Consider the following 13,241-nt stretch of genomic DNA (forward strand, 5'->3'; position numbering starts at 1 on the left):
CATTGAGGCAGCATTCTCTTCTCTGTTTTAACCTTTACATCTACAGTCTGATGGATTGTATGACATGAGGCAGCATTCTCTTCTCTGTTTTAACCTTTACACCTACAGTCTGATGGAGTGTATGACATTGAGGCAGCATTCTCTTCTCTGTTTTAACCTTTACACCTACAGTCTGATGGAGTGTATGACATTGAGGCAGCATTCTCTTCTCTGTTTTAACCTTTACATCTACAGTCTGATGGATTGTATGACATGTGGCAGCATTCTCTTCTCTGTTTTAACCTTTACACCTACATTCTGATGGATTATATGACATGAGGCAGCATTCTCTTCTCTGTTTTAACCTTTACACCTACAGTCTGATGGATTGTAAGGACAGCGATAGCATGACCAAGCCAAGGCAGAAAAAACAAGCAGACCGGTCGTGGAAAGGGTGAACCTGTGTGCCATAGGGCATGGTCTGAGTTTAAAACCTGGCTTAGTAGTAGCCTTTGTTGCTTTGTGTTTGCGAACCATCTTACTAACAACTAGTTAGTTGTTAACAAACAGAAGAAAAGTAAACCAAAATGTTCACCCAACGCCTGTAAAGGTACTTTGCCGAACTATACAGTTAAGTTGCTGCCAAGTTGACACTTAACCTGGTTCTCCATGCTTGGTCAAAAGGTGACTCGTACTGCCCAATGCCATGAATAATGAAGAGAATCAGAGCACTGGAAGTCTGACTGGCATGTCACCTAGAAGGTGGGGCTTTCAGCGAACAACACTCATCTCCTGGCCTTTGCGAGATGTGATTGCATAAAATGTTCAGTGGTTGCAGTGGATGAGTGTAAAACCCATATGGTGGTTTACAGTGTAACCAACTGAAAGGGATCTAAAGGGGTCCCTGCTCTCCCATCTCACACCTGACCAGAGCAGCCCTGACTTCAAAGGCTCCCTCTCTGGCATCAAATATTTACCCACCTGCTGTGCTTACAACTGCTTTGAGGAGACTCTGGAAATAATAAGAAATCCTTACTATGAATTCAGAAACAAAACCAGTGAACTCGTTGCACTGAAGAGAACCATTAGTACGAATATGGCAATGAAACCAGTAAACACCTTTCAGGTGGTTTTCCCCATTTAGTATTTTCGATGTCAAGGCAACCCTCACCAGGCCACATTTACATTACATCTAAGTCATTTTGCAGATTCTCTTATCCAGAGCAGTTTACACTTATGAGTGCAGACGTTATACCTGTTGCCAGTGGGAATCAAACCTACAACCCTGGACATGAAAGCTCCATCTTCTACCGATTGAGCTGCACAGAACATCCCTAGCCAGAAATCTAACCTTGTCGGGCCAATTTGCACCGGTCAATAGAAACCCCCAACCACGGCTTGTATGGCACTCAGAAACAAACAGCTTGTGTAGGTATTCAAAACATTCAAGCACCATATTTCAAAGGAGAGCTTACTGTCTAATTATGAACTAATTATCTCTTTGCTTGTTTCCGTCTTCCATAGTTTTGGTTGCATACTGTTGGTGATTTAGATACTTACTTACCTCTTTCATCAGCATCACTAGGATATGACCAGCACTGAATAGTGTAGTTAATCAGGGTACCATCTACATTTTCTTTCTCCAAATTATGGATTTACTCTTTAACAGGACAACAGGGTGTACCTTCTGGTGACTGTGACACATGAGCAGGTTTTAGACAAGGGGATTATCATAATAAAAATGACATATGGAAGCATTCTTTTCTCTGTTTTAACCTTTATACCTACAGTCTGATAGATTGTATGACATTGAGGCAGCATTCTCTTCTCTATTTTAACCTTTACATCTACAGTCTGGTGGATTGTATGACATGAGGCAGCATTCTCTTCTCTGTTTTAACCTTTATACCTACAGTCTGATGGATTGTATGACATGAGGCAGCATTCTCTTCTCTGTTTTAACCTTTACACCTACAGTCTAATGGATTGTATCACATGAGACAGCATTCTCTTCTCTGTTTTAACCTTTATACCTACAGTCTGGTGGATTGTATGACATGAGGCAGCATTCTCTTCTCTGTTTTAACCTTTACACCTACAGTCTGATGGATTGTATGACATTGAGGCAGCATTCTCTTCTCTGTTTTAACCTTTACATCTACAGTCTGATGGATTGTATGACATGAGGCAGCATTCTCTTCTCTGTTTTAACCTTTACACCTACAGTCTGATGGAGTGTATGACATTGAGGCAGCATTCTCTTCTCTGTTTTAACCTTTACACCTACAGTCTGATGGAGTGTATGACATTGAGGCAGCATTCTCTTCTCTGTTTTAACCTTTACATCTACAGTCTGATGGATTGTATGACATGTGGCAGCATTCTCTTCTCTGTTTTAACCTTTACACCTACATTCTGATGGATTATATGACATGAGGCAGCATTCTCTTCTCTGTTTTAACCTTTACACCTACAGTCTGATGGATTGTAAGGACAGCGATAGCATGACCAAGCCAAGGCAGAAAAAACAAGCAGACCGGTCGTGGAAAGGGTGAACCTGTGTGCCATAGGGCATGGTCTGAGTTTAAAACCTGGCTTAGTAGTAGCCTTTGTTGCTTTGTGTTTGCGAACCATCTTACTAACAACTAGTTAGTTGTTAACAAACAGAAGAAAAGTAAACCAAAATGTTCACCCAACGCCTGTAAAGGTACTTTGCCGAACTATACAGTTAAGTTGCTGCCAAGTTGACACTTAACCTGGTTCTCCATGCTTGGTCAAAAGGTGACTCGTACTGCCCAATGCCATGAATAATGAAGAGAATCAGAGCACTGGAAGTCTGACTGGCATGTCACCTAGAAGGTGGGGCTTTCAGCGAACAACACTCATCTCCTGGCCTTTGCGAGATGTGATTGCATAAAATGTTCAGTGGTTGCAGTGGATGAGTGTAAAACCCATATGGTGGTTTACAGTGTAACCAACTGAAAGGGATCTAAAGGGGTCCCTGCTCTCCCATCTCACACCTGACCAGAGCAGCCCTGACTTCAAAGGCTCCCTCTCTGGCATCAAATATTTACCCACCTGCTGTGCTTACAACTGCTTTGAGGAGACGAGTGTCTGTCCGTCTCTCTGCCTGTCACACTTATACACCACTCATTGTGTCGTGGACTGATGTTACAAATGGCAGGGCTTGCTACGACAGTGAAGACCTACTATACTGACGTGTATTTAGAAACATCTTGGATCACTGTGATATGGATGGCTTAGTCTATGTTTACTGTTGAAGTACAGGATGGTAGTGCAGAGTGACTATTAAGATACAGACGAGAGGTGCGAGAATGTGGAGGCAAAGGCACCTTCTATTAGCAGCCTAGCCCTCAGTAGATCAGATAGTGTGGAATGGCAGTATACAACATGAGAAGGCCTGCTTGACATTCTGAAATAGTATGTGATAATTTTGGACCTTACTCCCCAAGGGCCCAGGTTCCTTTGGATCTTCTTATTTCACAGAATATGTGTTACCATGACTGTAATATTTCTGCATAAGCCTGGGTATGTGTGTTGTCAATTCTAATTCCCAATTCTACCAGTGAGCCGTCCCTACGGATCAGTCCTTCTTGTCTTTGACGCATGCAATAAATAATTGAAAAGATGCTGGAGAGCCCCCAATACTGCCTACATTGCCTTTGATATGTTTATTTACAGAACTCCAATTACATTTTTTAAGTATTTATACTTTTTTACTATTTTTTTTTTATTGTATCTACTTCCTGTGTCTAATCACAACTCCCAACTGATTTGAGAGACTTGAAGATCACTGTAAGCCTTCTTCCTTGGCCTCTCCGCCAAGTCATTCTTTTTTTCCACACTGCTCATCCAACCAGATGCTGGCCAATTTGCATTACCAATGGGGCTTCCCAGCCAAATGTCAGCCAGCGGCAATGTCAAGCCTGGCACCTATTCTGTGGTGATAAACCTGGAGATATGAAAGCATCTTAGACCTCTGTGCCACCTGAGAGGCCATTATAATCAAAAGAACAGTCTTATCAGCACCACTGACAGCAAAAAGACATGCATACTTTGCTCAAGCCTTGCACATTGCTCAGCACTGCGCCACATCCCTAAAATGTTGTGTGTGTGTGCATTTATGAATGTACATTGAGGTTCAACAAAAGGTCTGTCAACAGTGCTAAATGTTAGAGTGGCTTGGTTCACTGAATGATCACTAAAAGTGACCGAGTGTGACAGTGAGAGAAATGAGGGAGGAGCATAACATCCCCATGAAGAAATACAGTTTAAACACTTGGGGATGTTATAGTGAAAATACAGTACATGGATGAGAGAGAGATTACAAATTTGTATACAACATTCTATTCTTATTTGCCTTTTCTGATTTATTGAAAACACCGGGGGGGGGGGGGGGGGGGGGTGTAGCAGATGTGTTTGTGAGGGAGAGAGGGAGACTGAGGCAGTCATTATCATAGGCAGACAGTGCGTCTTTGTTTATCCGGAGCATGTTTAAAAGAGAGACTATTAGCGCTACTACGCTGCACAGTCATATGTTAATGACCTTCACTCTCAGAATGAATAAATCATGGCTCAGAAAACACATCTGAATTTTGCCTTTGCATGCATCTATCAGTTATGTGCATGCGTGTGTGGGGGAGGAAAGACTGGCTGAGAACGCTATGGCTGAAACATTAAAACAGAAAGACTTTACCTGTTTATTCTGCCTCTAGGCTTGGCGCTCAATCCTGTCCTAACGGATGCTCACAGAGAGATGGTGAGAAAGGCACAGTGCAATAATCAGAGAGGGAAAAGAGAGCGCGAGAGAAAAAGAGAGAGTGTAGACGGCTGCTAAAAGCAAGAGAGGGAGCAGAGGAGGGTGAGATAGAGAGCGAGAGCACGAGTACCAGAAAGACCGCGCACATGAAGGTGAGGAGACGGAGAGAAGGAGGCTGTTTTATGTGTGCTGCTCTGTGTGCATGACTGAGGAGCATATCTGCCTGGACCGTTTCTCATCTCAAGCCCCAGAGCTGGGATCTGTGCTCCAGAGGCTGTACTGACTGAGGAACACAGGGACAGACAGACAGGGAGAGGCTAGGGGACTTGAAAGGGGGCTGTGCAGAGGATGTGCAGGCTGCGTGGGATCTGTTGTTTGCGTGAACACTGTCGCCAGACCCCTCTGTTTCACTCGACTGCTGTCGCAGGCCCCCCCTTAGCCCAGCAGCCAAAGGACAGCAGCAGTCTGTTGTAGAGAGATGAGCTCCAAGCACTCTTCCGACTGGATTCCCTACAGGTACAGTACAGAACCGTCTTCTGGGTGCTAGTCAAGGCTCCACAGACGAGCAGAAGGGAGTGTGTGCATGTTTGTGTGTGTACCGTACACGTGTAAATAGCTATGCATGTTCCGGCACCATGATGATGGAGAGAATTAAGATAGAGAGCACCAGGATACATGCTTGGAATTTAAAATGGTTTATCTCAGTAGCCAGTGTTGCTATGTATCTAAATACTTATGCTTTGGATTTGTAGTTCAGAAATGAGGAAAGCCTCACTATATCTCTTATGACTTTATAATGACTGACTTTTCTGTTATGATGGGATTTGGGTTTTGAAATATTTTATCACTCTGTGTAAAGATAAAGGTTATTAGTTGCTAACAAATAATTACTTTTTAAGATATTTGAGGTAATGTGATAATTCAATTGCACTCTGCTGCGTAAGCTATTGGTGAGTTGTTCAGCAGTCTTCTGCAGGTCATAAAACTCTATTTAGAGAATTTCTGTCACCTTTACACTTCCCATGGTTTTGCTTCCCATACTCTTCCCATGTATGTTCTCTAATACTGGTGTAATAGAATCTATAAAAAGCCCGGCTCATTTCCCTCAGTGTTTTTCTCCGCTACCACCTGCAGCAGCATTTGTTACGCGCCGTTTGACCCCTGCATGTCTCTCTCCTATTGGTAAAACACTCTGCTGAGTTATAGACTTGAATCACAATCTACCCGGAATGGTCAATGATGTCAGTGTTAATGATCAGTTAGCTTCTCTCTGGGTGAAATAAAGACGTATGCCTGCTCTTAACGTCATTACTACTGCTGCTGCTGTTGCCTTCAAGAGAATACCCATTGCCATGGTTGCACTGCTTCCTCTCCTCCTATTGGCTCCTGGTTGCTATAAGTTACCGAGCTGGCTTGCCATGGATCTCATTGAGAGATTGCGTCAGGAGAGCAGGCCTCTTATGATAGAGCAGTAAAATAAGTGATAGATCTGGGTGTAAGTAACTGTGTACTTATGTTGCTGCTTCTAATCATCAGGTAATACACACACACAAGCAAATACCATTTCTGACATCATACACAGACTTGAATTGTCAGGATTGGCAGTGTTGTTCATGTAAGAAGCCTACATGGGTGTTATTATAACATGAGGCTACAAGGAATAGTAGTTCATAATATCTCTTTTCATTTCAGGAAATATTTTCAGGAAATAAAATGTGATCGTGGAAAATATTTTCGGTGTCCAATGTAGTTTGGATGCCAAATTAATTGTTTATGATAAATTATTTTGTGAAGCACACACTTATATAAGCGCACACAAATATTTTTTTACAAATTAATTTTTTAAGGTTGCAATGATAAAATGAGTAGTGTAGATGGTGTTGTATTTATGTTGTAGGCCTAGGTGTTTATTTAAGGTATTAGATGACATAAGATTACATGGTGTCTTTATTAAGTTTACTTGGGGACCTTAGAAGAGCCCTTCAAAACAGCACTGTACACTGATATGCATAGACCCAGTCCTGGTGTCACATTACTAACCTTTGTAAGGTTGACATGAGGGCTGGAGGTTGAGATGGGGGAAAGGGAACAGGTGGGAAGCGGGTGTTTGCGCTGATTCGGGGGCCCTGCCAGTCTTTCATGGATGGTTAGTTAGAGTAGTGAGCATGAAATATTTATAGGTTCTGGTTGCAAGGAGCACCACACACAGCACAACCATGGGAAGCTACCTATATTGTTCCTCCTAGCTAACATTTAAATACCTACCTACACGTTAGAGTGGAACTGACACCATTTTTAGTACTTTCCTAATATGAAACAGACCACCATAATACAGTGCCCCCAAATTATTGCCACTCTTGCTAAAGATGAACAAAATGGGTATTTTGTTGTTGTTTACATTTCACTGTGGTATGTATTTGTGAAGAAGGTGTTCTATGAGCGGCTCACTGAACATAATTACACTGTCACACAGTATATTCTGAAAGTATTCAGACAATTGACTGTTATATTTTTAAACCACTTTCCAAAACTTTTGTTCACTAGCCACTGGCCGTTAGATAAATAATCCACTCAGAATTTTTACCAGCAAAAATACCCCACCTGCATTACACCATTAACCACAAAATGAGGGTATGTGCTGTTGAAAACCACCAAAAATGTAAACATATCAATGTAAATACCTCAGAAACACTCATGTAAGAATATTTTGGGATAAATATAATATTTTACTGGAAATAAATGTTTCACTGCTCCACTGCAGTGGACTACAGACAGTGCACACATTCATGCAGTCATTGTTGCTTGTGTTTGAAAAAGCAAAGTTATTAACTCAAATGTCATAAATGCTCAATAGTAGATATTTCTTCTGCTATAAATTCAGACACTGATATTTGACTTAAGTGTATTTTGTTTGTCCCAAAAATAACTTTCACTGTGTGATCACCGCCATGTAATAGTTCTACCTGCCAGTGCCGATATCTAGCAGGTGTTAATTGTAGGCCCTTTAAATTGTGATTTGTACATACACTCATATTCATAGATAATATAGTTATAGATAATAGTTCTTTTGGATTATGTACACCACAAATAAAATGTTCTAATGTTAGTAAATAAATAATGGTTAAAAGTATCTGGTTGTAATTTGCTTACACTGGATATGCGACATTGTGTGGCTGTTTTCCTAGCAAAGGCCCTGGAACCCAGGTTAGGATACATGGTGTCATGGACTTAAAGTACAAGTGGTTTTTACACCAACATTTGTCTGCCTATGCTAGGGGCTAAACTCGGGTGATAGCTCAATGTTCCAGCTGGACAATAATCCAAAGCATTCTTCCAGATCCACAAAAAAGAGGAATCCACACACAAGGACCAAGGACTCAAGAATATGGAGAGTGCATGGATAAATGGTCTCAGATCCTTAAATATGTGTTTTCCGAAATACTTTTACTTTTCTTGGCAAGGGGAATGTGCACAAAGTTCTAAATGTAGGGGTGCCAATAATCATAAACATTTTGAGAAATATAATGTTTCCAACATACAAACACAAAGTAATGCAACTTATATAATTAAGGTTATTGGGGAAAGATATGATTTGAAATATACAACCCTGTTTCCAAACAAGTTGGGACACTGTGTGAAATGCAAATAAAACCAGAATGAAATGTGCAAAGCATTTTTCCTTATATTTAATTGAAAATAGTATCAAATGTTGAAACTGAGAAAAAGACATGCCCAGTTTGAATTTGATGCCAGTTTAAAAAAAGTTGGGACACAGGTATGTTTACCACAGTGTTGCATCACCTCTTTTAACAATCTTCTGTAAGCTTTTGGAAATTGAGGAGACCAATTGCTGTTTTGAAAGAGAAATGTATTCCTATTCTTGCTTGATATAAGATTTCGCTGCTCAACAGTTCGGGGTCTCCTTTGTCGTATTTTTCGTTTCATAATGCACCAAATGTTTTCAATAACAGGTCTGGACTGCATGCAGGCCAGTTTAGCACCCATACTATTTTACTACAGAGCCATGCTGTTGTAATGTGTGCAGAATGTGGTTTGGCATTGTCTTGCTGAAATAATCAAGGCCTTCCCTGAAAACAATCCATCGTCTGGCAGCATTTGTTGCTCCAAAACCTCAATATATTGTTCAGCGTTAATGGTGCCTTCAAAGATATGCAAGTCACCCACGCCGTGTAATCAAATTCACTCCATACCATCACGGGTGCTGGCTTTTGATTTTTGTTCTTAAAAGAAGTCGGATGGTCCCTTTCCTCTTTAGTCCAGAGGACACGGCATCCATGATTCCCAAAAATCATTTCAAATTTAGATTTGTCAGATCACAGGGCAGTTTTCCACTTCGCCTCAGTCCATCTGAAATGTGCCTGGGCCCAGAGAAGGTGGCAGCGTTTCTGGATCTTGTTTATATCTGGTTTCTTCTTTGCATCATAGAGTTTTAACTTGCATTTGTGGATGCAACGACAAAATGTGTTCACAGAAAACGGTTTTCTGAAGTGTTCCTGAGCCCATGCAGTGTTTTCCACAGAATCATGTCTATTTTTAATGTAGTGCCGCCTGAGGGGCCAAAGATCACAGCCATCCAACATTGTTTTTGTCCTTGTTCCTTGCATACAGAGAATTCTCCAGATTTTACATTGAGAAACGTTATTCCTACATTGTTGCACTATTTGCCCCTGCAGTCTTTCACAGAGTGATGAACCCCTCTCCATCCTCACTTCTGACCTAACCATGACAGACTCATCCTCTCTGGAATCATCTTTTAATACCCAATCATGTTACTGACCTGTTGCCTGTTGACCTAATTAGTTGTGATCTTCCATCAGGTTACGTTTTTTTGCATTTTTAAACAACTTTGCCAGTCTTTTGTTGCCTCTGTCCCAAGATTTTTGAAAAGTGTTGCTGGCATCAAATTTAAAGTGGGCATATATTTTTCAAGAAACAATAAAATGTCTCAGTTTCAACATGTGATATATTATCTTTGTACTCTTTGAATATATTCTATTGAATATAGGGTTTAAATTATTAGCATCCTGTTCTGTTGTTATTTATATTTTACACAGCATCCCAACTTTTTTGGAAACAGGGTTGTAGTACAGATTCAGCATCATCCGGATGATTTTCACGTTTATTTTGGTCCGGTCGTTGTGTAATGTTGCCAGTGTCAAAGATATTGGGATTGAACTCTGGAGACAAATCAAATAGATATAAACATCACTTTCAAGCGATGGAGGAACATAGGCTGATATGGGACTGAAAAGCAAGCTGTTGGCCATCTTTTTCCTTGACAGGTACGGAAACCTATCCATCTAATTAGCATGCTAGCTACCTAGCTAGTAAGATACACATATATCTCTGTGCAGCACCATTAGCCTTGAATACATATAGCTAGCTGTTATATCATAAGGCTGAACATACTGTAGGATGCTCTGTATGTCTACTGCCACTAGTCAAGAACACATGTACAAAATTGTTTGTTCACTGTTTCATAGTTGTACGACAGGCAGGATTGGCATTGACAATTCCAATCCAAACTTTCTAGTTAGCTAGGTTTTATAGTTAGCTGCAAAAGGCTATCAACATACTTTCAGCTATTCCTCTTGTAGATGCTCAAGGGCAGAACTTATCTTAGCCTTTTTTATCATCTTTAGATTAGATTCAAGATTAGATTCAAATGTATTGTCATTGAACAGTACTGTAGTACTGTACAAAAAATGCAGTTAGAATTTAACTAGAAGTGCAAATGGAGGGCAGAAAATGTACAAGTATTTACAAGTATAAAGTATATGTATATTACAAGTGGAATGTGCAGATGTGTAATGAAGGCAAATGCAGTGCAAATGGCAATACTAAATGTAAAAGTTGTAAAAAAAAAAACTCAATATTTTTTCTTTGGATCCTGTTATTGCTCTAACACTTCATGACTACAAAATGAAAAAGAATGTCACAACATATATTATTCTCACGTATGTTTGTTATTTAACAATGTAAATTATAAGAATGTGGTTCTGTGTGGATTATCCCTTTAAGTGTTCTCTTAAGTGAGTGAATTAACATTCAACATTCAATGACAGCATTTACAGCAGTACTAGGAGTTCTAGTAGCTTGAGTTACTTTATGCATTAGCATTATGCAATATCTCATGCAATAACATTTATGGAAAAATCATTAATGGAAAAATTATTAATAGGAATCTTCATTGAAGACATCTAAAAATAACAAAATGGCAGTATATCAGTCTTTGTGATTGTTTGTAGTTCAGTCTAAAAACAATAGTTAGAAGTGAGCAGACCACCCGCTGTATTTTTGTATTGGTTAGTAGTCAGCTAAGCGGTTCCCGAGGCAGGCAAGTTCAGTTTAGTGGTGTTTGGACTGTATTATTTAATTTCTTGGGTCTAGCTTAGCCCCTTTTCCCTAACCCCTTTACCGTGTGTTTATAATAAACGTTTTATGTTTGACGGTAGCTTTGGTTGTCTGTCGTTTGTTCTCACTGTTCATTTACACTACACTAATTTGCATGAGTTTTATGTTACGGGTCTCTGTATACCATTAGAATCATTATTTATATCCCCTTAAATGCTGTTGTCCTTGTTTGTGGTCTAACTACCTGTAATATATAATTTTTGTACATAAAATCAGTGCTATTTTACTCTGTGCTTTGACAGTCATACATTTATACTGTAGCTATTTGTGGCTCTGTTGTATACTTGTTTTTTGTTTTTCCAGTGAAATCCTGTCCTGCTTTAAGTGGAAGAGTTGAGCTCCTTTCCAAAACCATCCATGATGACACTTGTCCTAGGCTGTTTCGATGTACATCAAATGAATTAACTGAACAATGGAACAATCTGTCAATAACAATTGTTTACTAGTGAAAATTGATTTTTATGCATATTATCTATTTGTTATATGAAAACCTGTTAATGACTATTTGAGTATAGGAGAATGCAAACTAGAAATTATTAGTTTTACCGTAACATTTGTTTTAAAGCGTTTTCTCTTAGATGAAGAACCTGTTACTATTTTTTGGTTACATGACTATGCAACAGCTAAACACAAAATTACTACTTTTACCACAACATAAATTTTTGGCTAGCTAAAATCTGGTGGACTCCCCTCAATATTAACTTGTTAATGTTGTAATAAATCTAAAATACAAAATGTTTACAAAATGTTTAGCTACTAATTATTTGCCTTCTTTAAAAACTTTACTATGGAAGCTCAAGGCAATACATTTTTTTTGGGGCCCAGGGACTAAGTTTATCTTGTTTGAACAACTTAGTATCTTGTTTGAACGACTTAGTATCATGTTTGAATGACTTAAAAAAAATTAAGTAAACTTTATTTTTTACTACTAATAGTTTTTTTCAAACCAGATAGTACGATTTTTTACTACTAATGTTTTTTTTTACTTCTAAAAGTGGTTCAACGAGATAATCATTAGTATGTCTAATTAGGACAAATTCATTATGCAGCAACATTACAAGGCCATGTTTGCTACAGCCCATCATTCTGATTCCCATCAACGAAAATGTTCACACTGAACGGAACTAATAAATTATCCTCAATCACTCACCTCTCACAAATAATGTTTTGCCTTTTTTTCTCTGTGGGCAACTGACCCAATGCAGGATCTGGCAGTTATACATTCTTCAACTGTGAAAAAAAGTCTTACAAGAAATGGAATTTAAAAAAATCATATGGCAAGTCAAAAAGCATTAAAGAGATTACAATATGTGGAGAAACTTTAAGCATGTAGTGACAAGAAATGTCAGAACGTCTTATGATGAAAAGAGTCCACATGTGACATTTTTGGTTCACAAAGATATCAGTAGGCTGTCAGAAGAAGTTAAGTACAAGAATGCCTGTTTGCAGCCTTCTGTGTAGCATTGTGATGGCTTTATCATGGTCTGGGGTTGTATGTCAGCAAACTTTGGGATCTCACCAAAACTGATGGAGGTATGAATACGGAGAAATATAAACAAATTCTCATTTATCATGCTGTTCCAACCGAAAGCGATTGACAACATTGTTGACCTGGTAAATATCTCAGTTGGCCTGTACAAATGAGAAAAGTATCTCACACAGTACTGTACATACTGTAAAATGGTCAGTGTTGTGAATGCCTCTATTGAGGGATTGACTGGGAATAAACAAGTCAAGACAGTAGAGCTGAGTTTTGTGTCTTTTATCTCAGAAAATAATTGTCCAGGTTCCTCTTTTGCCTCGCGATAAACAGAGTGCACATTCAATACAGCCGAGTGCACCATCGGCACAGACGATCTTCTTAGAGCAAGAAAATAATAGAACAAAAACACTTTGATTCATTCTTACCAGGATTACTTTGTTACTTAAACACAAATCTGCAAAACATACAACATATATACAACTTTGTGGGGAGCCATAGCAGCACCATACAATAATATATTCAGCATGTTGTCACAAAAATTGCTGGTGTCCTCTCACTAATTTC

General features: G+C 39.3%; 1 protein-coding gene across 2 annotated transcripts in view; it reads left to right on the top strand.

Annotated features, from left to right (window-relative positions):
- tub (TUB bipartite transcription factor) overlaps positions 1–13,241 on the top strand; it is a 79,120-nt gene that overhangs the window by 27,227 nt on the left and 38,652 nt on the right. Inside the window, exon 1 of one of the 2 annotated variants that reach the window (XM_010890515.4) lies at positions 4,614–5,275. The exons of the other annotated variant lie outside the window; for it this stretch is intronic. Within the exon in view, the coding sequence (XP_010888817.1) occupies positions 5,238–5,275 (38 nt within the window). The 5' untranslated portion in view covers positions 4,614–5,237. Of the gene's footprint in view, positions 1–4,613; positions 5,276–13,241 lie in introns of those variants that run through there. 2 annotated transcript variants of the gene reach the window in all.

Source organism: Esox lucius, chromosome 2 (assembly GCF_011004845.1).
Source record: "Esox lucius isolate fEsoLuc1 chromosome 2, fEsoLuc1.pri, whole genome shotgun sequence".
Lineage (NCBI taxonomy): Eukaryota > Metazoa > Chordata > Actinopteri > Esociformes > Esocidae > Esox > Esox lucius.